The sequence below is a fragment of the Megalobrama amblycephala genome, linkage group LG6 (genome assembly GCF_018812025.1).
Source record: "Megalobrama amblycephala isolate DHTTF-2021 linkage group LG6, ASM1881202v1, whole genome shotgun sequence".
Taxonomy (NCBI): domain Eukaryota; kingdom Metazoa; phylum Chordata; class Actinopteri; order Cypriniformes; family Xenocyprididae; genus Megalobrama; species Megalobrama amblycephala.
This window is the reverse complement of record NC_063049.1, coordinates 12,234,316-12,262,277: the sequence shown is the minus strand read 5'-3', so window position 1 is coordinate 12,262,277 and position 27,962 is coordinate 12,234,316. Positions and strand designations below refer to the sequence as shown.

Genomic DNA, 27,962 nt, shown 5'->3' with positions numbered 1-27,962 from the left:
TACTGTAAATGATACAGTTCCTACATTCCTTGCAATGGAGGTTTGGGTTGAATAACTAGTTCTTCCAATGTTTCATCACTGGACTGAGCTTGGATTGATATGGTAAAATTGATGCCATCGTTACTGTCTTTACAGTGTGTACAATTGCTGAGATTTAGGAAGCCTCCGGAGCTGTAATCGGTAGACCAATCGCAACAGACTGGGCCATCTGGTCAATCAGAGCAGAGCAAGTTCGCGAAAAGGGGGAATTTAGAGAGACTGATTTATCCGACGAGTCGTTTGAGAATCTTTGAAAAATGTGGTGATGTGCAATGTATATTATGAGAAAATTAAAGTTTTTTTTTTTTCTTAATTAAATAGCAGCCTTTGCAATTTGATAATCACACTAGGCTAATCACACTTATCACACTATAATTGTGATTCTAGTTTTATTTCAATTAATCATGCAACCCTAAAGGTGATGATACAAAAAGGTCTTTTATTTATTTATTTTAAATGTTAAACATCAAAATAATTTCAATCTTCTGAATCCTTGTTTTTTTCTAAGATAAATTGTGTGCTATGTACTATTCACTTCCAGTTCAGATACTGTAATCCAACACCCAAAATTTAACTCTTCTGCATCTCAAGTAAAACTTCTCAATCCAAACATTTACAAAGGCATTACCCAGGAAACTGCATGCAGCAGTTGTACTCCACAAAGACAAAAAGCTATTAATTATTTAAGAGGGGCTCTCTCAGTGAAGCATCAAAACCCGCTATATGACTCATCCACACTTGAAGTGTTGAAATGGAGGTCTGCACACCTCAAAATATCTCTGTCAGAGTCACACTCGGGCTCCCTGCCGTAATCAATCCGTTAGCACAGCAGGCCTGCCGAGAGATTTGTGACTTAGACCCTTCCTCTGCACATGAGTGTACGATGCAGCAGCTGTCGCGCTCTGGTAATATAAGCCCTTATTAGTGTCCATTAGGCTGCACTGAAACTAATAAGAGATTGTCAAATACATCCAAACATTCACACAACTCTTCAGAAAACAGAAGGGCATGGTGAAACACGCTCTTAACGCAAAGCTCGTCGACATGACCACTTCCATTACGGGGTGATCAGGAGGAGGAACCGTAGAGATTTATGGACAAGATAAAAAATAAATGAATAAATAAATAAATAAATAAAAATAAAATCACTACTAAGTGCACAAAAATGATGCTGAGATTCATTCAATGATCACATTCACTCGATCCATCCATCACTCTCTCACTCACTCATTCACTCAATCATTAACTCACTGAATCAATCAATCAATCAATCAATCAACCAATCTATCAATACCTCACATACTCGATAAATCATGTTATTTTAGTATCATTTATATACTATTATAGTTTACTAAGTATACTATTTACATTTATTTTAGTTTAAATTTTGGTTTTTATGCATTTCCAGTTAGTAATTGTAGTGCTTATGCTTAATGAAACGAACGAGTGAGCGAACGAGCGAGCGAACGAAGGAACGATAGATAGATAGATAGATAGATAGATAGATAGATAGATAGATAGATAGATAGATAGATAGATAGATAGATATAGATAGAAAAACCTGGTGCACTCATTCTTTCAATCATTCAAAATCATTCAAATCAAAATAATTTGCTCATTCATCTCATTTACTCTTTCATTACATCACTTGTTTATTCATCATTCATTCAGTAGTTCATTCACTCATGTACTTATCAAACACCTCCCATTGCCCTGTCATTATCATTTACATCATAGAGACACACGGAATCACTTGACAGACGTCTGGTTCTACACACCACAAATGGGTGTTTGGATTGATAAATTGTATGGAGCAGTCACCTTCAGAGGCATCAGTCCTACACTTCTCCTGCCAAACCACAAGCTAGAAAACTAGCCAGCAAAAATGCATGACCACGCACAACTATTTGAAATGTATGGTCAGGCTTCAGACATCAGCATTTGTATTCAGTTTCATCGTGTTTTGGCTGATCCCACGTTTCATTCCACTCATGGGGTAAAACGAGAAACGCCAAAATCACATGTGTTTCATATAAATCACTTTTGATGAACAAGGAATTAGGAGAGAAATATTGTCTGCTTATGCATATTAATGAGGAACTTTCCAAAAACATCATCTCAAATACTGATATTAAATCTATGTTAAATATTTAAATCTAGTCATCAGTTGTTATAGCCAAGTATTTATTTATGTGATTTCATTTTATCATTCTGATTTACATATAGCATTATAATTTCTAGGCATCTTTATTGATCTTATTTTGTTTTGTTATTCTATGAAGAACTGTTCATATATTTTACAGTAATATTTGTTAAAGGTAAATGTTAATACAGTATATAAAATTAGAACTGGCCAAACATGCACTACAGTCCATCTGATGCCCTCAAATCCATATTACCTAATGTAGTGGCACGTTTTAAATATTATAAATCATTGTCAATGCTTAATTTAATTAGTTAACTTAATAGTAATAGTTCAATTACATTTTGTGAGAGAAGAAAAAAACTCAGATAAACCAGATTTTTTTATTTTTTCAACAGCTTGTTGAATATAGCCAAGTAGTGCTGACTGACAATCAAAATAACCACCTTGGAATGATGTTAATGTATCTGCAGTTTCATTAGCCATTTAACAAATTTAAAGTGTAATAATTACAAGCAGTGTGATGATAATCAGTGATGAAAGGTCTTTGATCTTCAAGGGAAGGATGTCATCCCTAAACTTAAAGCACCAGGTCAGAGGTCACAGTTCCTTAATGATTTAACCACTATCCTCCGAGTACACAGGTCAGTAACAATACTAGAACAAGAAGTCAAGTTTAGCCTATAATCTTCCCTTTTCTTAGAGCAGGGAAAACTGTAGTGTGGCCTTGTTTTCCTCATCACTTCGCCTATGGCATGCAAGTCTCAGATGCATCTTGATGTAAACACCCTCATGACCCATTTTGCAGCTGTTCCACATATAGTATTCCATAACAGACACAAAAATACACACAAATACAGACGTCTAACTGAACACAAGCAATCAGGGATACTCTCACATCAAGAGAACAGTTGGACAGAGAACATGGTGAAAATCTCAAACATCTCTCAGTAGTGCTGAAGTCCAGAGGATAGACGCAGAGCATTTTATGAAGAGCAGAAGTGATTTCTCCAGGGAGACTGCGTAACTCAAGTAATACCATGGGCAGGACTGAAGTGCTCAAACCAGCTGCCAGCCAATCTATTATCAGCTCCCTCAACCACAGAAAAACTCACACCTACACACACTTAGTGCACTTTCACATTAAAGCTTAATGTGCTTTTTGGGATGAAAACAGATTTCCAAACTTGGGTGTCCATTTGAAAAGTACAGAAGAATTCATAATTGGTATAAAACCGCAATAACAGCTTAACTTGTGCAACTGAACCACTATTGATCACATTCCCATTCCTGAGCATGTTTCTGACCATTTCTCATGACTGCTTCTCTCTGAATAAATTGTGTTTGAGAGCAACCCTGCATTCTTTCAATGCATCTGCAACAGACAAATGCAAATGTGGTTTTGTGCGTATAAAGTTTAGGTAGTAAATTCAAAGGGGCAAATACATACATAGCAGTGACACAGACTACTGTATTCATGTTAATGATGCAAAAGCAAATAGTGTAACTGGACCTGCAGTAGTGGTTCAGAAAAGGTAAGCTCCCTTTCAGGACATATTCTTGCATTCAAAAAATCAAAATAGAACCCAAAATGGAGTCAAATGCAGGGGTCATTATTTTTAAACTGAATTTTATATAAACCACAGTGTCCACAGTGTTAAACAAATGTCCAAAAACTGTATCTTCAGGGGTACAACTGCTTGACACTAGGGCAGTACCCTTAAGGGACAACTCTGTACCTTATCTACCCCTAAAGGTGCATATTAGTCTCTTAGAATAGTAATATGTATCTTAAAGGTACTACTTTGAACCTTTTAAGGGTAAATAAGGTACCCCTAGGTAAGGATACTTCCCCAGTGACAAGATGTTGTACCCCTAAAAGTAAATTTTTTGGACAAACATTTAAATTTAATGGATTAGTTCACTTCAGAATTAAAATTTCCTGATAATTTACTCAACCCCATGTCATCCAAGATATTTATGTCTTTCTTTCTTCAGTCGAAAAGAAATGAAGAAGGTCCAAATTCCAGTATTATTGCAGCTTCAAAGGGCTCTACATGATCCCAGCTGAGGCAAAATGATCTGTCATTTTCTAAAAAAAAATAAATAAATAAAAATTATATACTTTTTAACCAAAAATGCTCGTCTTGCTCTAGCTCTGTGATGCACCACGCATTACGTAATCGTTGGAAAGGTCACACGTGATGTAGGTGGAAGTACCGCAGTAGGGCGTAAAACTCCATCTCATTTTCCATTTTGTTTTACCTTTTTTATGTAAAGGCCGTTTGACTTTGCACGTTCCCTTTTAAACACTTTGTCAGTATGGCCTACATCATGTGTGACCTTCCCAATGTGATTACGTAATGTGTGGTGCATTGCAGAACTAGTGCACAACGACAATCTGTGGTTAAAAAGTTTTTTTTTTTTTTAGAAAATGACCGATCATTTCTCTAGATAAGACCCTTATTCCTCGGCTGGGATCATGTAGAGCTTTTTGAAGCTGCAATGAAACTGCAATTTGGACCTTCAACCCGTTGTACCCTGTTGAAGTCCACTATATGGAGAGAAATCCTGGAATGTTTTCCTCAAAAACCTCAATTTCTTTTCGACTGAAGAAAAGCCCAAACACTAGCAATACAACTGAGTCTGATCCTCTGAGTCTGATCCCGAGACAAAGAATGATGGCCAAGATCTTCTCTTTTCATCAGTTTACAATGTTTGAATATGAGTATATGAAGAGAATTTGTGTCTTTAGACTATAAAAAAGCACACATAAAGCAGTGGAAGTCTCACATGCTTTACATCAAACACACACACTTATCCCTCTTCAATGACTAACGTACATCTATTTGTGCGTCTGATGAAGTGATGCAGAGAAGTGTTTCACAAGCTTAACTGCTTCAAGCTGCCCTTTAAGGGGGTCTGCACCACAGATCTCCTCTGTCCTCGGCTACACAGAACTCTCATATTCCTCTCTCCAGAGCATGGCTGACAGATCAGAGGTGTGGCCGTATCTGGGAAAAATCCATTTGCACTCAGAACGCGGGACAGATACTCAACTCACCATGGAGTTTAGAAACATTTCCATCGTGAGCCAAATGCTTCGCCATTACAGACAATGAGCAGCGTAAACAAATGAATGGTATTCCAGGGACATACTCAGTTGTCCTATTTAGAGCTGCTGTATACAGAGCCGGTGCTAGTACATTACGCTGATGAAAGGAAGAAAATGGGCCGTGAAATGAAAAAGGCACTGTAAGAAGAAAAGTGTGCATGTGAGAGAAAAACTCTACCTTGGCAAGCGACTCCCCGCTCCTCGTAACCTATGTTACATAGGCATTTCCCAATAGGCACCAGCCACTCTCCCTCAGTACTGCAGTACATTTTTGGTGGATCCTCCTCCTTGGAATTGTTGACACAGGAGCCCCTAACCTCCACCAGCGACTGAGAGTCCGTGGGTACCGTGTCAGGAAACATAGCCAAGTTTCTCACCGTAAAAGGGCATTTTTTAAAGTACACCCGCACTGAAACAAGGGCCACGCAGGCTCCCACGTCCTGGAAAGCCAGATAAAAGCCCTTCTTAGTCATGGGCCCCACCTCACGGACCTCTGTGTTTAACTTCAGGATGCGGTCGCCTAGGTCCATCTGAGTAAAGCTCTCATCGGCGGCGATGGTGTCTATTTTGGAGAACTGGTGCTCGCGGAACTTACTTCCCTGGTCTTCATCTGTCTCTAGGTAGTGTAAGTTGAATGTCTCTTTGCAAGTCAGGACCATGGGAATACTGTTGCAGTCTCTCAGGGTAAACTTGAGCTCCACATAGATCTTCTGCGCAGAATTGCGAGGAATCCAGTTGGTCCTCAACCAGTTGTTCTGGCTGTACTCCATCACGTTGCACACCTGGAAGGTCCGGATGGGTGTGTAGTGTTCATCCACACCGCTAATTTCCTCCCACTGCAAAAAAAGAAAGAAGTTAATCAAATCTATTCAGAGGAAAGCGAACAGCTACTGTACTCCTACATTTCAGCGGAACCGTGACGAATGTAAAACACCTGAGCAGCGGGCTTATTTATTTCTCAAACACATTTGGAATAATGGATCGTTTCAAATTAATATCTCCCCTGTTCATATAATTAATGTGGGACATAATTAATGAGGCTCTCCACTCTGAGTACTCTCCCTTGTAAGGCGAGCCTGACAAATCATTTTGTTTTGTCACTTGGGGTGTCCGAAGTCACAATGCGGCCAGAAGTCTTGAGGTTTAACGTACACAAAGCAGAATAAATGATGAACTGAGAGGCAGTGTTTTCTATTACAATAATGGAGTAGAATATGGCTCTCCGTCAAGCCGGAGTTTATAAAAGCCCTTGGCTGAGTGAGACAAGGCCTCTGGAGTGGCTGTGAGCTGTTCATTACCCAGCAGAACAAGTGTGCCCTCAGACTGAAGAATTGCCTATTTGTGTTTCAACTGTGAGGGTGCTTAATGAAACACCCAAAAAAGGAGCTTTCAAATGTTTTTCAAATGCAAACTGACTGAATTCATTGACAGCTGGAATTCCATCCACATATTTTAATGCACATTTTGGTATATTTCATAATTAATGGTATATGGAAAACCAAAAGGGAGGAAAGTTTCCAAAATTCACACAATATATATGTTAGCAGACTAAATGATTGAAGAAGTCTTGCATACATCACCACCATTTGCATAAATTACGGGGGATGGTTGGGGGGGCACAAACTTTTAATAAAACCTAAATTTGTCAATGCGAATAAATCTAGATTTAAATTCAAAGAGACAAGATAGTCTATGCATGCCCTGTCATTTTATTCTTATGTAAAATGAGGCGATCTGAACATTATGGAGCGCTAAACACTCTCATGTAATGTATGTTTTATTCATACTCAAAGCCGGAGGACGCTCTCTCACAGAAAGTCCAAAACAGATTCACAGAAGTAATAACTTCATACTCGAAGCCGGAGGACGCTCTCGCGCAGAAAGTCCAAAACAGATTAATAGAAATAATAACTTATGACCTTCCAGGAAATCCCTTATATGGACAAAAGCATAATTCGCTGTGGCAGCAGCTGAATAAAAATCAGAAACGTTTTGACTGATGAAACGTGAAGACAATAAACACACGATTGCTACAATATGTGATTTATGTGTTTTTCAAGCTATCTTATGGTATTTATATGACAATAAAGTATATGAATAATGCAGCGCAAATTGACAGCTTTTATAGAAACTATAAAATACAGTAAGTCTACCTGTCAGAATTTTGAAAACATTATAATTTTTTAATGTTTTTGAAAGTCTTTTATACTCACCAAGGCTGCATTTATTTAATCAAAAATACAGTAAAAACAGGAATATTGTGAAATATTATTACAAATTAAAATAGCTGTTTTCTATGTGAATATATTGTAAAATGTAATTTATTCCTGTAATCAAAGCTGAATTTTCAGCATCATTACTCCAGTCTTCAGTGTCACATGATCCTTCAGAAATCATTCTAATACTGTATGCTGATTTGAAATAGTTGTGCTGCTTCATATTGTTGTGGAAACCTATATAAGAAAATATAGGAAAAATAGATAATAGAATTATAGATATTATTGTTCAGCAGTATATTTTATTTAATTAAAAGCAAGAGATTATATAAAAAATAAATAAATAAAACCAGTCAATTAGACAAAGGTTAGTTAAAAACTGGTATTACAACTGATATTTCTGTCCCCCTCACTTCTGAAATGATGACTACGCCCCTGGTCACCACTCAGAAAGAACTCTGTTTCACCGAAAAATCAAGATTTTGATAAAAAATTAATGGATTATTATTTTATGAATAACAGGCATCCCGCTTCTGTGTAAATCTGCAAGCTTGGCGTTAAGGCAGGGTCTAAACGAGGCGTTATGATTCTAGAACAATGGTATCTGCTTCTGATATTGTGTTTATGAAGTTGTGAAGTGAACAAATATGATGTAAATTGAAATAAATCAATGGAAATTTCAGCTGGTCATTTGTCTCAGAGATATTTACTGAGCCAACCTGTGTTCACCAGCATAGCTGATGCTCCAAATTAAGTCCAGGTGCCTGGGCTGTGCCGCATTATCAAACTGCATAGAGAATGACTGTACTGAAACCATGACTGCCAAAATAAATGAAACATCATATATGATGTGTAAATCACACACACTTGAGAATATAGTGTGGACTGTCTGCTGCCATGAATGACATCATCACCAGCACAAGCCAATCTCCTTTATACTACTTTATAATGCATAACACTCGGTTATAGAGAGGGAAAAACTGTAAAAGCCTTGTCTGGATATCTCTTTTATGGACAGCAGCTTCTAAAGGCCGCATTGATTTCTCGGAGAGCACCAGTCTACGATTGGACACCAATCTGTATTTCCTTCTCCACAGCGGGAGACGTCAGCCGTGCGCTTTGCAACTTAACACTCGATGGGAAGACTGAAGATGACTTTAGGTTTCTCCGAATATCACTTTACAATAGTAATCCCCCTCCAGCAAGGAAAGCAACAGAGAAACGAGGAAATCAGCAGTTGGTACATTTGGCAGGGCTGCGGCCCAACTCCCCCCTGTGTACACTCAGTGTGTACACAGGCCAACTGGTACTTTAAGCTAATAGATTCCCTGGCACTCGTGGACAAAGTGGGGCAGAGCTTATGTTTCAGACAGATATATAATAAAATTATAATCCTCCCCTTGCTCGTATTACAATGGAATTGCATTAGTTAGCAAAGACTGACATATACTGCTGGCTTTTGCTGGTATCGCATGCACATTTCCTGTATAGGTGCACACAGTTTCTCTTGATCAAATCCCGCTCTCTTCATTATAATGGACAAAATTAGAGCAGATTATCTTTGTGAGGACTCCATTAGAGTCTCAACAATGGGATGCCAGAGAGGCCATAGAGGAAAATACATACTTATAGGTACACAGGAGATCTAGTAATGGAAATTGCTTGCTGTAAAAATATACATTTGTACTAATCGACACAACTTGTGCAGTGAGGGCTTGATATCCACTAAGAATACACATTGTTCCAAGCTTGAGTGGTATTAAAGTGTAAGTGACATGATTTAGCTGAAGACAAGCAAATGCTAGCTTTTGTTATTTATTTTTAGCAAACTTTTTTTCTCGATTTAAATACATTTGCTTTCAAAAGTGTAGTTTTCTAGTAACAAGCTATTTTCCGCCCAACAATTAGTGATGAAGAATGACAAAAACTAGATCAATAGTTTTTGTCACAGTGTATTGCAAAATGATTTAATAATAAAATACACTGTTTTTTTTTTTTTTTCACATACAATTGGGAAGTATGATTAATTACATTAAATTGCTTCATGTAAAAAAAAAAAAAAAAAAAAGAAAGAAAAAAGGAAGAAATGCTATTTGCTAAATACTGATTCCTCGGGAAAATAAGTACACTTCAGCATACTTTTAAAAGAGTACTTACTACAAAAATAATATACTTTAAAATAATATACTTAAGCGCAAACTGAAACTAAAGTTTTTGAACACTTAAATGCATGTTATTTGCAATTAAATTAATTGTTTAAATTTATATTAAATGCAATTAGTTGAACTTAGTTCACTTTGAATTAGTGCTTTTTTTATTTTACAGTGCAGTAGTTACATGTTACTACATGTACTTACTATAGTAATAACAGTAAATTATGCATAATTACAAGTAACTAACCCTAAACCAAACCCTAACCCTAACTGTAACTCTAGAGTAAGTACATGTAGTTAATTAATAGTACTCAGTACTTATTTGAGTTATTACAATGTAACTATGGCACTGTAAAATAAAGTGTAACCTGCTTTTTTGACCTACTGTAAGTAGGTAGCACTTAAATAAGTCATTGTATGTCACAATTACTTCTATTGACTTTAAAATATGATTAAAGTACACTGCCATATTTACTGACAAGCATTTATGGTAAATAAAAAATACAAGTCATTTCTATTGAATACATATGTAATTCCACATTTGTAATTCCACAAGTGGCAATTTAGTACATTTAAAATATATATGATACTATAAAATATATTGTAACTTTAAAAGTAATACTGAATAACACAGTACAGTTAAAATTAATTAATGTTCTTTACACATGCTTTAGTATGTTAGTCAACACATCAAATGTGTATTTAAAGCACAACAAAAGATAAAAACACAATTATTTAAAATGTACAACCTTTAATTTGACATTATTACTAAGTGCACTGTGCACTTTTTTAAATGTCTGTGTATGAAGAAACATGAAAGTGTCATAAAAGTCATGAAAGTGTATTCATTTTAAGTACTCACAAAGTACTTATAGTAATTTTATATATGCAAGTACAGTTTTTAACTAGATTTGAAGTACTTTTTAACAGATTTGAAGTACACTACAAGTTTAGACTACATTCAGCAAACTTCTTTTTAGCAAAGGATTGCAAAGAAAGAAAAAGAAAAAAAGACAACATTGAAAGCACTGTGCACTACAAGTACACTAGCGTCAGTGTAATTAGCTATTTTGATGGTTGCTTGTTGTGTAGCTCACTACTTAAGTGTAGCTAGCTAAATTACCTTAATTTATGTGTAGCTTGTATCTTAAAATTTGTATCTACAGTTTCAAAGCAGTTTACCCAATGCTGTTCAAGAAGCACAAACTCATCCATATTATATTGTAAACACCTAGCAAAATTTAAGACACAAATCACTCCAGAATGAAAACTGGAAAAGACTTATGGTTATACGTGAGGCCCATGAGCTTTCATTCCAAGAATATAGCAGGAAACACTAGAAATGACAAGTGCTTCACCATCTAAGATTTCCTGCACTAGGTCACAGCAACAACTGTACCCGATCAGTCAATACCTTTTCATCACAGCTTTTACCACAGAGGAACCATAACACATTGTGTGCTGCCCGCTCACCCCGCTGCGGCCATATGACGTGCTAATCCACCTTTATAGAGGGGGTTTTCTTTGCACTTTATACAGCTGGAGACCTTTCACAGTTTCTTTTCGGGGAGGTTGGGGTGGGGTAGGGGGTTGGTAAATGAGTTTCAGGATCATGTTGGAAATATTGCCTTTCGCTGCGGGCATTGGCAGAGTGTGAGAGAGCAATGCATAATGAAAATTTTGTGTTTGCTGCCTATTTTGTCTCAGTCGATTATGCTACGATGCTAGAGATCTTCTAGCTTCTACTTCAGAATTTTAGAGACCAAAATATGACAAGGAAATACATTATTAAAGGAAATCGATGTGCACAATGTGTAGTTTGACTTTTTTTTTTTTTTTTTGATGACATTCATTTGTTATGAATAATTTTTTGTTTTGCATCGAAATAAAACTATAAAAGAAATCTAATTGTAGTGAAATCTTATTTACTGTATTTTACAAAACACACACACACACACACACATACATATACATACATATATATATATATATATATATATATATATATATATATATAAAATATGAAAAACATTAACATTTTACATTTTTCAAATTTATTTGTGCAGCACTTTTTCACAATTAACTTATATGTATATCATGTAGTTAAATGTCATATGTATATCATGTAGTTAAATGACAAAAAAAAAAAAAAAAAAAGAACCAGAGGTGTTCATACCATGTCGAAAAAAATTATATATATATTGTATATACTTTTTTTTTTTTTTTTTTTTCATTTAACTACATGATATACATAGGTCATATAAGACTACTCATACCATAATATATGTTTTTGGTCATACTAACCAATTTGATTAATCAAATCATACATATATTGCTGGGTAGTAACGGATTATATGTAATCTGGATTCCGTAATCAGATTCCAAAAATTATATACTTGTAATTAGATTACATTACATTTTAAAATACTCATAATCAGACTAGTTACATTTTTATTGATTACATGATTACTTAATATTCACAAAATGACAGTAAATTATTTATCATTTATTGATTCTCACTCATTTTTATTTTTTTATCTTTTAAAACAGCCTATTGCTTATGTTAAGAACGTCTTCCAGTTTTGTGGAATTATGTAGAAAGTCAGATGCCACACAGCATAACAAATAAAATATTTCATATTTATTGTGTTTTGTTTTGATTATTTGTTAAAACTTTACAATAACTTTCCAGTAGTTAATGTTAGTTAATACATTAACTAACATGACCTAACAACGAACAATACATTACAGCATTTATTAATCTTTGTTAATGTTAGTTAATAAAAATACAACTGTTAGTTCATGTTAGCTCAGGTCCGTTAAATAATATGAACAGATACATCTTTTGATTTTAATAATGCATTTGTAAATGCTGAAATTAACATTAACTAAGATTAATAAATGCTTTATAATTATTTACTGCTTAATAATAGTTAGTAAGGCAGTTGTTAAGTTCAGATATTGGGTAGGAATTGTATATATTGGAATAGGATTAAGGGATGTTGAATATGGTCATGCAGAATTTGCAGCTCTGAATATTTACATTTCTGGCCTACTACCCAGTACAGCCACCGATACTCCCTCTGCGAGAGATAATTCATACAAAAATCTTAAATGGAAATAAAAACAATGCCAATGCCAAGCCAAGGCGGTGTTCAAGAGTCATTTGCACTTCTCTTTCTGTTCCTGAGGAGAAACGAGGCATTCCAAACCCCAAAAATACAACCACTAATCAAGTCCTAATCGGTGACTCCACAGACGCCACAGCAAAGATGCTTTTTAACAACTCAAAGAACAATTGTGCAGGGTCCTCAGAGCAACTCAACAGATCGTAGCAGTTCATACGGGTAGTCGTGCCGCAAACAGAGTAATCCGACTGCCTTGGGTAATGAATCCCAGGCTGAGGCCTGATGCAATTTGGAGAGGCCATAATAAACAGCGCTGCATGTTTAAAGAGCTGTCTGCGCAGGGCCGATTTATATTTACTGCCCTTATCTGAGCGTGCGGCCGCACAGGGAGCGTCCGATGGGCTTAGCTCTTAATTTGCTTTAACCGGGCCGATTTGTGCTTACACTGGCAGAAGGCGGGCGGCCCATCCGTCAGTGTCAGCGCTGCAGCGGCACATTATTTGAAATCATTTTTGAGGGCATAGCTTTCAGGGCAAAATGCTTATCGCTCCAAACTAGGGAGAAGTCCTGAGTAATTAGAGTTAATTCACCTTGAGAACCTGATCTTTGGTGTAGTCGTGACAATAGCTACACGTCGACTTAATAAATCCCACAGCATTCAGCACATATCTGCGAGGGATTTCCTTTTTCATTCTAAATCACCTTTATGGCTATTGTAAAGATTAATGATGCCTTCTCTGTTGAACTTATGAACGTTTAGAAATTAATCTAGCAAATTAGTGCAATTACTCAATTTTCAATAAATGCAGTCTACATTAAAAAGCACTTAATTTAAAATGCAAATGACCTTTTTTATTTTTTGCTTCATGTTTTTCTTTTTCCTGCTTTTCTTCTCCCTTACGTCTAAGAAAGGAAAGCTTCACATTTTACTGTGCCAACAGTAAAAAAGAACGAGGGGAAACAAGGTTTGGCAGCTATATGGAACAAATTACTGGATTACCTTTAGCAACTGCCAGCAAGTCATTTTAACACATAATAAAGTTTAAAGAATGTTTTGGTCTGAGTAGCCCTTGAGACCAATACCTGTACAACTCGACAAATAAACATGGTTATTATCGGAAGTTGCGACCTTGAGGTTTTGACAACAAAAATAAAGTACCCAGACTTGTTCCACGCTAACAGGAGAAACATACCTTTGGGTTTATTATGGTTATAATATATGTTATCTGTATATATTTCTTTTCAAAGTTTGACACTGAAATCATTCTAATATGCTGGTGCTAAATTATTATTATTATTATTATTATTATTATTATTATTATTATTATTTGTGCTTAAAAATGTTGAAGAAAACATTTTTTGCTGCTTAATATTTTTGTGGAAACCATGGTAAATTTCCTTTCAGGATATTTTATGAATAAAAAGTTCAAAAGAACAGCATTTATTTGAAACAGAAATCTTGTGTAACATTATACATGTCTTTACAGTAATTTTTGATCAATTTAATGCGTCATTGCTGAAAAATATATATTTTTTTTAACACTTTGCAATAGTCTCATTCATTAACATTAGTTAATGTATTAACTAACATGAACTAACCATGAGCAAATCTTTGTTGATGTTAGTTAATAAAAATACAGTTGTTCATTGTTTGTTCATGCGAGTTCATAGTGCATTGACTAATGTAAAATGTAAAACTTGATTTTAAAGCTTACCCTAACCTTACCCGTATCCCAATTCAATAGCAGAAAAAGTGTTTTGCAATTCAGTATGAACCCAATAAGTACTGTTGTGGAAATTTTAAAATTTCTAAGTAATACTCATATTTTTAAGAAATGTGTTATGTATCTTCAGAAACACAAACCTTATCTGGGAGATGTACACCTGGGGTGGGTTAGACTTTGACGTAAAAGATATAAGTGGTCTTAGGTAACACAGACCTATGATCTTTAAAAGATACCCCTGACAGAGATATGATCTTTAAAAGAACATCTTTAAGATATGAAAAAGAACATCTTTAAGTGACATACGTGGAGGAACAAAGGGTCAGAATGACTATATATGGGAGGGAGAGTTTAACCTTGAAGAGTTAAGGGGAAGTATAAAGGTGCCCAGGAAAAGAATTGTGTTATTCTTACACTGTGGTTTCCAAAGCTGTCATGACTGTTTGAATCTTTCTTGCAAGAAATAAAACGTTAAAAGGCTCTTGGGTCTGAGTTTGTTTCTTACACAGTGAGTTGCTGTCGATTTTTCGCCACAACAGTACATTGTACTTATTTTTTGATGTAAGTACATAGTAGTTAAGGCCACTTAATATAAAGTGCGACCATAAAGGGTCACCTTTTTTTGATCTTACTTAATCCAAACTTTTGAATGGTAGTGTATCACGGTTTCTAAAAAAAATATTAAGCAAAAACTCTGATAATAACATTGATAATAATAAGAACTGTTTCTTGAACAGCAAATCAGCATATTAGAATGATTTATATAAATTTAATTCTAATTTTATCTGTTAAAATCTAATTTTTAGAATTATTCTCAAGCCTAAATAGTTTCCACATCTTTATGCACATTGTTTTGGCTCCCCAACAACATCCTCACAGCATGAAACCTCTGTTCTCTTCTTTTCCACTAAGAAATATGGATTAGGGCTGCAACAACACTCACCCCATGGGATGGGGATGATATCCAACCCAGCTCCCCTTGGCTTGCTTTGGAGTCCAACAGGTTAACTGTAGAAAAGGAGAGAGAAGGGGAGAGAAACAAATAAGCAGTTATCCCTTTTTAGATCGGGTTTCACCCCCCGCCACACAGCCACTCGGACCGGGATACAGCTCTCAGTGTGCAGCGTCCCGATCAACACAGTATTTACTCAGCTGCGCTGCTCTTGTGCCACAATCCAATTAAACAAACAATGGAGTCAACGGACTCATCCTTCAAACGAACATTATTCAATGTGCCGTACTAGCTTTAACTGGACGGAAAAAAGTTCCCCTCGTTACCCCGTGCGTGCGTGCATGGGGTCTTTAATGTCAGACCAAACGTTGATCTTGTGTGTGTCAGAGTATTATTTCACCGATACGTATCTTTGACAAGGCAAACAAATCTCAAATGGTTTCTTTCATCTGACAAGCTGAATAGATGATAAGAGATTGTTGATAAGAGATTGTTGCTCACCACTGTGTGATTTTTTCACTATCATTTATTATTTATACTTAAAAAGTATTTTATTTTCCATTCATATTTTTCTTATTGCTGTTTTTCTCATTCATGCAATATAAAAATTCTCAGATGTTATTGTTTTATTTAGCTCAATCTTTGTGTTCAATATTTATTTCTGTTTGTGTAGACATTTTTTTTTTTATTATTATTAAACATTATCAAACCCTTGTCAAATCCAATCAATTTAAAAATTAAAGAAACAACAACGAAAACCGAGATAAAAAAACTATGGAAAAAAATATATAAAACAATGGGAGATGACAGAAAGGAAATATTACTGCATTATTAAAAATGGCTGGCTGCCTACATGGCGTGCTACAGAGGAGAAGGTCACGACAAGCTCTTGACATCTCAGTGTCTCCTGCTCTCATAATAACAGCTCCTGTTTGATTGAGCAAGGCTTCAGCAGGCACAAAGAGAAAGAACAAAAGCTTCCATCGGCGTACAGTAAACGCATAATCCCAGCTGACATGTGGGGCACTCAGCATGGCGTCTATGGCCCCGACTCATAGCTGTGTCACTCATTCTCCCTACAGCGATGGCAAGGAAACATCCAGCCAAATCAAATGGACATATGGGACATGGATGACATAAACCTTTCTTTTATAAAAGTGCCTACAAACATATACTTTAATGCCAATATTAATCACAAGCTTATCCTAAAGTGTGACGTGATGTCCAAGTCTAAGACAGTACACCTTCCAAACATAAGAAATCAGTCCATAAATGCAGTTTGCTGATTCGTACCAGTAAAACATTTTCTCATTCTTTAATATATATTGATATTTCCTCATTATTTTCAGCATTTTAGAAAAATAGTAAAGTCATCAATATTATGAAATTTGGTAGTAACCAAAAAATTATTTTTTTTGGCCTGTCTCAGCTCTGAACATTCTGGACAACTTCACGGTGCAAAATAAGTATTGAAGACATATTGAAGTTCACATTTATGCTGGGCACTTTGTTTACCTTTATTCTTGTACAATGTAGAGTAATAACTTATTTTAATCCGTTTTGAGATCTTCACTTTTTCCAGATTTTTTGCTATGAATTATGGACATGGCATCTGAGAACTAATACTCATTTTTCTCAGTTACTTTGCTTTATTTCCAGATTCCAGGCTCATTCTTACATACTACAGCACGTACGCACATGCACACTTTTCAAAAACGGTGCTTTAAATCTCTTGACAAACTAAAAGACATCAATGAAATTTGGGTAACACTTTACAATAAGGTTCATTAGTAAACATTCGTTAACATGAACTAATACTCTACAGCATTTATTAACCTTTGTTAATGTTAATTTCAACATTTACAAATACATTATTAAAATCAAGTGTTGTATTTGTTAACATTAGTTAATGTACTGTGAACAAACATGAACAAACTATGAATAGCTGGATTTTTATTAACTAATGTTAACAAAGATTAACAAATACAGTAATAAATGTATTGCTCATGGTTAGTTCATGTTAGTTAATAAATTAACTAATGTTAACAAATGAACCTTATTGTAAAGTGTTACCAAAATTTGTATCTATTCGAAATGAAAAATATAGATTGCACTGAATGTAAGCTTGCCTATTTTGCACTAGATAAGGATTTATTAAGTCCACATGCCATGCAAACAAGAAACTATGCTTCTAACCACAGGTCGAGTGCTGTAGTTCCACCACACAACCACACAACTCTGCGATGCAGTTTGCGAATGTTAGCTGGAACTATGGTTTCGGGAAACAACGACTCATTGAAATGCTGATAACGATGGAACTTGCAACCATAGTTGGCAAACAATGCCTTTGGGAAACACACCCCAGGTTGATTGAATTTTTGATTGATTATTATTTTTAGATATTAATTAAATTAAATCAAATTAAATTAAATTAAATTAAATTAAACATTAGTTTTGTAAAGAACATTTGCCCATCTATCTACAATACTAATTTCAAACATTTAATTATACGTTTTTCTATAAAATGTTTTTTAGATAAAAAAAAAAAAACATAAATTGACTCAGGTGCGTCCATTATTTTGAATAGTGTATATATATCAGGGTCTCTAAGGAGGGTCTGTTGGAGACCCCATTATCAAATTCCAGCACAAAACGGCACCGCACCTGAGCACTAGCCAAACAGCTGGCTGTTCTCATACTGTAGATGATCCCTATTACCTATAATAAAGCTATCTGCTTATGTCAGATAATGGCAGCTCACATCCAGCTCCGTTGGTTCCAATTTAAATTTCTCAATGAGCCGAGCCGGCATCTCAAATTGAGCCGACCAGGGAAATTTGAGACCATAAAATTAGATAGCTACAAGGGTGAGGCAAATTCTGCAGCTGTAAGAGAAGGAAATCACAGCCAACGTCATTCCCACCCTCTCCACAAAAAATTTAGCATCAAGCAACGCGTCTAAGCACAAAACAAAGGCCTAATTATGAACAGCTGATTCAACGGCCATTTCATCCAACCAACCACACCAGACAAAATAGGTAAATCAATACAGAAGTGAGACAATAATCTAGGATTCCAACCACAGGCCGCCAAGAGGTATCTGTCTCTCTAATGTATCATCCTTGCACTACTAGCTATTGTTTTCCTTTCATCAGCACATGACACACTGATCGAATACATTAACAGAGCTGACAATGGAGACAATGGTAATGTTTCATTCACAAACTATCTAAGAACAGCTCAATGTAAAATATATATCTACACTGAGATCATAATATTGAACAAAGAAGACAAGAAATCAGTATTAAAACTGCCCCATTACTTTTACCCATCAACCTACAGATAGATAAACAGTTAAATCATAATTTCACTTTTATATTATGTCTAGGTAGTTGACATGAAATATTAGTAGAAATGTAGAAATGTCCTGTTGTGAAAATCCATATACAACTTTTTTAAGCAGAAGTTTAAAATATATATTTTTTAAAAAAAAAAATGTGTATATATATATATATATATATATATATATATATATATATATATATATATATATATATATACACAGTATATATGCTGTCAAATCGATCAATCACGATTAATCACAATTATTATATTTATATATTACATGTGTGTGTGCCTGTGTATATATATATAGTCAAACCAAAATTTATTCAGACACCTTGAACATTTCATTCATTATTACAGTTTATTCACTATTGTTAAAAAAAGGTAATAAAATATGACAAGTCCACTGTATGAAGAATTTTATGTCACAGTTTACTTTATTTTGTTATCATTATAGTGCCCTGCACCCACTAGTAAAAAGAAAATAAATAAAAAATTATATATATATATATATATATATATATATATATATATATATATATATATATATATATATATATATATATATATATATATATATATATATATACACACACACATTATGTAAACACAAAATTTTATGTTGGATGCGATTAATCGCGATTAATCGATTTGAAAGCACTAATATATAGAATATATAAAACTAGATGTCTCGTCACATACATCTTAATATTTTACTGTGTTTAATATTATTTTATTTACAGATGATAGGGATAGAGAGCTCACAGAAAATAGCCACTAACCTTAAACATATCTGTGAACATGGTAGTCGATTACGATCTGAATGAGGTTTGCATGAGTACAAAAGAACCATATGGCCCGTAAATGGCACTCTGCCTTCTCTTCTCGGCGTCCTCCTCACCTCTCAGGTAGTTAATTAAATCTGTTATTGAATTAAGATGAGAGTCAGGTGTCTGAACACCTCGGAACCGCCGGGCCCTCAGAGAGCAGAGGAGTTGATGCCTGGCTTTATTAAAATCTGACTGTGGGTGTATAAGACACATGGTGGACTTGGGGATTATTTTCAAAGGATTTTCAAGTGAGCACGACAGGCCTTAATATGTGTGTCCAAAATACCCACTGCTGCTCCAATGATCCCTTTTCTCACCCACACTAGATCCTCCCATGCAGCTGGTCTACCTTCACAGACACCCCAAGGGTCGCGACGAACCCCACACGTGCATCGCAAATATCTGTCCGAGAGGTCAATACTTGTATGGGATGTTATCACAATGATTTATGGCTTGCTTTTAAGCCAAACCACATTTTGGGGTTTAGATTCAAGATCATTTGGCACTTTTTAATTGACTAATTCCCTAACTTAGCTATCAAAAATAAACAAAATGGAAAACAATAGTAAATTGCAGGGCTTGCAGCTTGATTGAAGGTTCCGCCCATAGTGGCAAGATGGCAATGAAGTATTAACCTCTACACTATGAATAATTCAGTCGAGTCTCAGGGTGTCTGCCTCAGCCCCTCTGAATCCTCACAGCTTTTTTGCCCACCATCTTCATCCAAAACCCACCCATCAGCATGACCATGCACATTACTGTTATACTGATGATACTGTATGCATTTTGTGCATTTGTATGCGTATAAGCAAATTTCCATACATCCGAAAAGTAACGTTACTCACAACACATTAGCCGTCCCAGCTGGAAACTAGTGCATCATGACATCACACCACACCATGTCGTGCTGCCATCACATAGTCTGAGCGAGCTGAGCATTGTGGCTGGAGTACTGCGCCATTTTGGCCACAAGTTAGAAAATGGAAACCCTTGAAATGTAATAGTGTTGTATGATTCGTTTACATCATATTTATGTTTTTGGCAGAGGCTTTATTCTGGAGCTGATCGGCTTTGTGAAGATTTCCTGAGATATTTCAATAAGACTTTTGTTATTTTCGTTGAAATCGTCCTGTAAGGATGTGGTCAAATGTTAGCTGTAATCCAACATGCTCGGAAAACTGTCTGCCGTAAGTGTACTGACAGAAGAATAGGCGATATGCATTACAGTAGACTGTAAGTTTACCCACCACAAACTTGACTAACATAGGCCAAGCTAAATGGCAGAAAAATTAATTTGCTTTTTTACACAGAAGTATGTTTCACTAGGCAGTGTGCCCAGATCCAAAAAAATGATGATATCAATTCCATGTGGGTTTTTTTTTTTTTTTTTTTTCTGCCATGTGTTGTTTAATAAAAAAATATTAAATATTAAGCTGGCATTAAACTCAATGCTACCAATTAAGACAATTGTCTTTATTAAATAAACTTTAAACCAGTAAAGCCGAATGTGTATATTTTACATATGTATATTTTCATTTTACTCTGAACACATAGCCTAATTTGTGTTTGAAAAATGAGAAAATAAATAAATAGAAACACTGTGTCATGAGCAAAACATGAGAATGCATGCTGTGCGCATCTATAGGATAGTGTTAGTAGGCCTCAAGTGGATACTTCGTTGTTTTCAAACATAGCCTATAGGAAAAAAATGCTGTAAAAATAGTCGAGAATATTTTTAGACTATTACTGTGCTGCGTAGATACTCAGCATATTCCTTTAGAAATACCTCTAGGTATACCAGAAAATACCTACCTAAATTACAGAGGTCAATTAGTCAGTCAAAAAATATTATTATTATTATTATTATTATTATTATTATATGTGGGTGTTGTTTTATAGTTGTTGTTTTTAAGTGGTCTACTGTAGTTTTCTGTTAAATTCTTAAACTTCAAAAACTTTTTAATTGTCTAAAAAAGGCCACCAGCTATATGGCTTTTTAAAATGATTTTAATGCTTAATTCTGCTCAGTTAAAAGAAAATGACATAGTAACGTGTTTTAGGCTTATATTTATTTTATCCTTTATCTTTAACGACAAATATGCTAATAACACATGGTGATCCACACAAATGAGGTCGCAATGCGGTGGTTTTGGTTATTAAAATCCATTACTTGTAATAAAGACTGTACTTTAAAGTTTCAATTATTATTATTCTTCCTATTTTACGACCTGATGTTGAGGGTTAAAGTGCACTGTCCATGTAGTAAATCGGCCCATTTCAGCTCGAGCAGAAGAAAACGACTGAACTGAAGAGTATGTAGTGTCAGGTCAGCATAGGCTATGGGATTTGATAACCAAGGAAAGTTATGTGATTAAATATTATTAAAATTAAATAAAGAGTGGCAAAAGTGTCCCAATTAACCTGAATTCAAAAAATAAAGATGAACACGTTTCAAACTTTACTAGAGTTTATTTCCTGGTGGGGGTAAATAAATAAATAAATGGAAATAGGCTTGAGTTTCGCATCGATATAACTTTTGAATAACATACAACCTCTGAAAGGATTTATGAGTCTATTTTTTTTCCTGAATAAATGCTCGTTGTGTAAAGACTGAGACAATACATGAATTTCGGGATGTGAATCGCGAATATCAAACTGGCCTTTGACGCTTAATACGTTCAATATAATATACAAATATATATATATAGGCCTATATATTTTTTTTTTCTTAATAAAAATAAACCTTTTTTATTGTTCATTCTATTCATATTAGGAGATTATAACCCTATATTACACATGAGCTGATTAGGCGACTGCAAGCTGTAAAAAAGCACTTTGCTCAAATGATATCAATGGCTGCGGCTCTATACTGACACTCTCTGGTGAAAAACACGTCCCATTACATACTATTTGAGAAAAAGGTAATTCACAGCCTATAAATCACAATAAGAGAGAAAAGTCGTTCTGTTACACAGAACAGACATCTAAACACCCAGAAACATCACTTTGAGTTGACAGCATTTATGAACAGTTCTCATCTTTTCTACACAGATCAGACTCTAAACTCTCATACAAAAATACCAATTCTAAACTTAATAATAACAAATGGACCTGAATATTTAATCAAACATGAAAAGCAAAATCACCAAAACGAATCTCTCTATCTTCTACATATCGCGTCACAATAGACTCCTGAATACGATAAGCGAAAATCTCTATCTTTTTCTAATTAGGCCAACAGAACACCTGAAGCTTTGTAAATGCTAATATGTAGGCATATAGGTCTATATAATGAATATGAGACAATACTGACAGAAACTTTTGTAATTAGTAGCCTATAAAGAGGCTCTACACAAAGGTTTAGATTCTCACGTTATTTCCCCCCCGAACGACTCTAAAAACTTTACCGCTCTGAACGGGACACAATTCTAATCACTGTGAACTAAACAGTTAAAGATACGCAGGAGATACATGTAAACAGGATGCACATGCATTTCAAACAATAATAAAATAACTTAAAACATATCCGTTGTTTAGGCCTATCTATATCTCGCCTCCGCCGCTTCTTCAAGTGTTTCATAAAGGACGTTCAGATGTCAAAATACAAATAGCCTACAATGCCCTAGAAATATAATAGGCCTAAATGTTTTGTTAAAAATGAGAGTGCTACTGTACCTAGCCTAACTTTGTTGGCTCCAAATATAAGTTATTGACTACTTTGCTGTACTGTTTTGATTGTGCACTTTATTTGAAATCTCATTAGTTAGTATAGGCCTACAGTGTAGTTATACAGATTATTCAATAGGCCATATGTAATAGAAAATTAAAAATATAACTGCAACATGTGTTCCAATATGTTTTAGTTAATAACTACTCGTGTGATTAGCTTTAGACAACTGACATGACTGAGGTTTTCAACAAGGTCGGTAATAAACTTTAGGCTAGTTATTTTTAAAGGAATATTTATAAAGCCACCGTCCACTGTAAGCAGTTTCACTTCAAAATATGCGTCAAGTTAACATCAACGTGTGCTTTATGTCAATCAAATAAATAAATAAAAATAAAAATAAATAAATAAAAATAAAGAGAATACCCTTATATCTAAATATGTGACAGACACCTGATTACGACGTAAATCTCTGCTTACCCAAAGGATGCATTTGTAGCAAGGTAGGCTGTATCTAGTAAGCTGAAGTATTTCATGTAGCATATTACAACAAAAGCACAAGTGTAACTGAAATAAACTCGGCGCACAAACTTGCAGCGCATGGTAGTATAGCTTGATTCTATCATTTACACGGCAAAAATACAAAATAATTAAAGCAATTTCTTAATTAACAAGAAAGTGCAAATACATAAACTGCGCAACGAGTCTTTAAACACAGGCTATAGCCCATATTAAAATTATGCTGTATGCTCGGCAGATTTTCGGACTGGATTTCGCGCTCAGCCGATGCGCGTTCATGCTTTCCCAACCGATCGATCGTTTCAAAATATGCCCTTATCATGTAGCCAGCTGTGACCCTAACAAACAATAATAAACAACACTAAAAGTTTGATTAGCAGTTATCCCTTTGTGGGTATTTCTCGCGAAATCAAATCAATGCGTCTCGCGCAGAACTGCGATCATTTTGATTCATCAAATCGGTTCATTTGTAGCAGCTGGTCTGACATAAAGTGAATAAGCGAGTGAATTAACCAATATGATCAAATTCGCCGCGGTTTATTGGATGAGCACCGGAGGTAAATCAGGTAACTATTTCACTTGAATTTAATTTCCCTGTCAACGGTCTGAAGATTGAACAACCCTGTCTGGACCAGCTCAAGTCAACTGACAATATTGAAAGGACAGTCTACTACACGCTATACTGTATAAGCAGAGATGAGGATATAATATGTCTCTCACTCCAGACGTTATCTTACCTTCATTGGACGGATGAATAATGAATTCTGCGCTGGAAATAAACGTGAAGAGAAAAATGAAAAGTATTAAGGTTTTGAAATCCATGATAGCAGTTCAGGGGGCAAAGCAAGGTACATAACTCCATGAAGCATGCCACTCATGTGAGGGCTTCTGTTCCGACACAAGTTACCATTCTCGGCTCAAAGGCTGATGTCAAGTTTGACACCGGAGACGAGGAGGAGTCTCTCTCTCTCTCTCTTCTCTCTCTCACTCTCTCCTCAGTTCTCACCGGGAGCTTCCCTTTTTCGCTGGGTCCTACATACCAGACAGCTCCGTTTATTAGACCGGCAGGTTCAACAGAGGTCATGTCATCTCTCGGAAATTGAAGAGAAGACAAAAACACATGCGGCAGCTCATCAAATTCCAGTTACTTTATGTCACACTGTGGAATTTATGCACTTCCTTTGCCTGAAAACAGTACTAAGCTCTATCCATTTGTAACATCACGAACGACTGAGCTACAACAACTCGAAGTATGAACACATGGCTTTGTTTGGGCAAATGAATGTTGCGGTCACACACTGTTCAGTGTACATAAGTACTGAATAATACAAATAACAACATACTGAGCCTATTTTATTGAGCTGATTGCAAATACATTTTGTTAGTATTACACAGTCAACACAATCTATACATTGAAAATGCAAGTCACCATGAAATCAAAATTGACAATTCTATTTTTTTTTTCTGTGCACATCATTATTTATTTATGTATGTATGTATGTATGTATGTATGTATGTATGTATGTATGTATGTATGTATGTATGTATGTATGTGCCCTCATAATCTTTTAAGTCAAAATAATATTTCTTCTCGGATGAGGTGTTGACTGGCTGGAAGGTGGGACACCCTGTCAATCACATGACATCAAAGCAACAGCAAACCACAATGATCCAACATTCCAATCAATTCCCCATAGACAAAGTCATGCCCCTCCCTAAATTTTTTCTTGTTCCAGAAGCCTGACTGTAGCTGTAAATAATGTAAATAAATAATATTGAGTATATTTTATAAAAAGTTACATTCATGGACACCAATATGCTGTTTTTCCACAATGATGAACATATTTATGACTATTGTAAGATTTCCATACAGAAACTCTAGGCTGCATGCTGTCATATCAGGCTTTTAAAACAGTCGACAGCTGTTGGGTGGAGAGCCGGCCTGTAGAGGCTGATCGAGCCTGGGACAGACACCATACATAAACTGACTAGAACAACTTTCAAGAGACACTTAGAAGAGAAGTAAACATCACTCGAGTTTCAATAAAAACACTCACAGGGGGTGAATAAAGTAGACAAGGGGGGATTTTTCCATTTATTGAACCTATAATATTGAGCCATAATTGTTGCAACATGTTTCTTGATATTGGATGACAAATAAATTAATTTAAAAGCAAAATGAGGTAATATTAGTTTTTAAAAAGGTTTGCAATTAGGTAAAATATTATTATTAATGAATATTATTAATTTATATTATTAATGAAAGTTTTATTTTAATATAGTAAGTTACATTTAGTATTTTTTTTTATTTTACTATTCCTCAGTAAAATAGGAATATAATTAAATAATAAAATAACATTCATTTATATTTATAAAAACAACAAAAATAAAAATAATTTAAATTATGTAAAGGTAGAGGTTTGCAGAACAGCTCTACAGTTGCTTAGTCTTGCTGTTTTTAAAATAATAGTAGTCATATTAAATAAAAAGCCTATTATGCCACTGTGCACATAATTAAGAATGCCCTCTAAAACATGAAAATGTAAAAAAAAAAAAAAAAAAAAATTTCTTGAAAGAAATATGGAGACTCTTAATGTCAATGTAATACATTTCAGCTGTGAAATATATTGCTTTTGTTTGTAACAATTTAATGTCTTCATTGACAAACTGGGTCTAAAAGTTTAATCCAATTTAACATCATGATCAATGGATGCTTAATGTCTGAATGTTTTTACAAGCATACAAAAACCTATTATATTAAATTTGTTTTTCCATAGCTGAAACAAGCTCAGAAATATTTCATACTTGCCTGCTCTTACTTGTGGTGAAAAATGATTTTATTACATTTATTTTTCAGAGCAATTTAATACTTTAAAAGGAATAAAATAGGATTAGAAAATGGAATATATATACATACACGAACTGTGATTTCTATTGCTGACAATTATATTACTTTCTCCTTGTATTTCATTATTTTTCCCCCACTGGTCCCTTTTCCACACTGGATATGATATAAGCTGTCAGACTTATGTAAACTGTTTTATAGTATAGGCATTTTTTTTGTTGTTTTTTTGTTCCTTAGCTGCACTTTTGGGTCTTTTTTGGAAAACTCACTGTCACCGCAATCAAGTCCACATATTGATTTAATGTTCCAATGTGACTTAAATACATTGAGAGGAAGAACAGCATTCTTCACTTTTACAAAAACAGAGAAAGCAGATGTTGAAATATATGCCCCTGCAGCTACAGAGAAAAACTGTGCAAAATACAAATTTTAATGTTTATGTTTAATGACAGTATGGGAAGCCCTTTCCTGTCTGCTGAGGATAATCTTTTCTTTTTGTTTCTTACAGAGTTGGGCTCTATTCAGTCTTTTCATTCAGAGTTTTTCCCTAGAATCTTTGTCAGATTATTTGGCGGGATAAAAACACATGATTTAAAGCCATTGTCTCACAGACTTTCGGTCTTGAACACAAAGTTTTAGCTCAACATCAAACCTGACAGCTCAAGGCAGTCAAAAGGGATACATATGTTTCTTCAGCAGAATCATTTGTCAATTCAACCCCATTCCCACTCCAAAAGTGCTAACACCATGAAGCAAATCCCAGATTTAACAGTATGTTTAACAAGTAAATATGTCTGGAGCATGATTTAGTGAAGAAAAGCAAAACAAAGAGCCAAATCAACTGAAGTAGCGATTAAAAACAGGGAAACAACATTTGGTTTTCCCAGTACCATTGAGGTTTTGTCTGAGGCATACGCTGCCTCGATGTGTGGCCCTTATTATAGCGTGTGAAAGTTAAACACGATACTCTTTGCTGATCTCAGCACAGTCAAAAGAACTTAAACAGGAAAACCATACACCACTTCATAAGATAATACTGCCTCTAATTTTCTCATCACATTAATTCATACAAATACAATGTCAAAACAAGTACAGTTAATTTAACATTATTGTTTTTAATGTAACATATTTTAGTATAATAAATACAGCAATATTAAAAACAATCCGTAATCAACTGCAATTCTGCCCATGTCTAACAATAAAGCAGCCCAGTATGAGTCTGAGTTGTAGAGTTTTCCAGATCTCCGTAAAGCCTCTCTTTTGTCTTGCACTTTAATGGACTTTGC

At 34.9% G+C, this 27,962-nt stretch overlaps 1 protein-coding gene across 2 annotated transcripts in view; it reads right to left on the bottom strand.

The window, feature by feature from the left end:
* Positions 1 to 24,783, bottom strand: part of epha3 (eph receptor A3) — a 131,693-nt gene extending 106,910 nt beyond the window's left edge. For both annotated transcript variants that reach the window (XM_048192947.1, XM_048192946.1), the window contains exons 1-3: positions 24,569 to 24,783; positions 15,462 to 15,526; positions 5,476 to 6,133 (exon numbers count right to left, since the gene is read on the bottom strand). In XM_048192947.1, the coding sequence (XP_048048904.1) occupies positions 5,476 to 6,133; positions 15,462 to 15,526; positions 24,569 to 24,653 (808 nt within the window). In that variant the 5' untranslated portion in view covers positions 24,654 to 24,783. The remainder of the gene's footprint in view (positions 1 to 5,475; positions 6,134 to 15,461; positions 15,527 to 24,568) is intronic.
* Between the last annotated feature and the right edge of the window lie 3,179 nt (positions 24,784 to 27,962).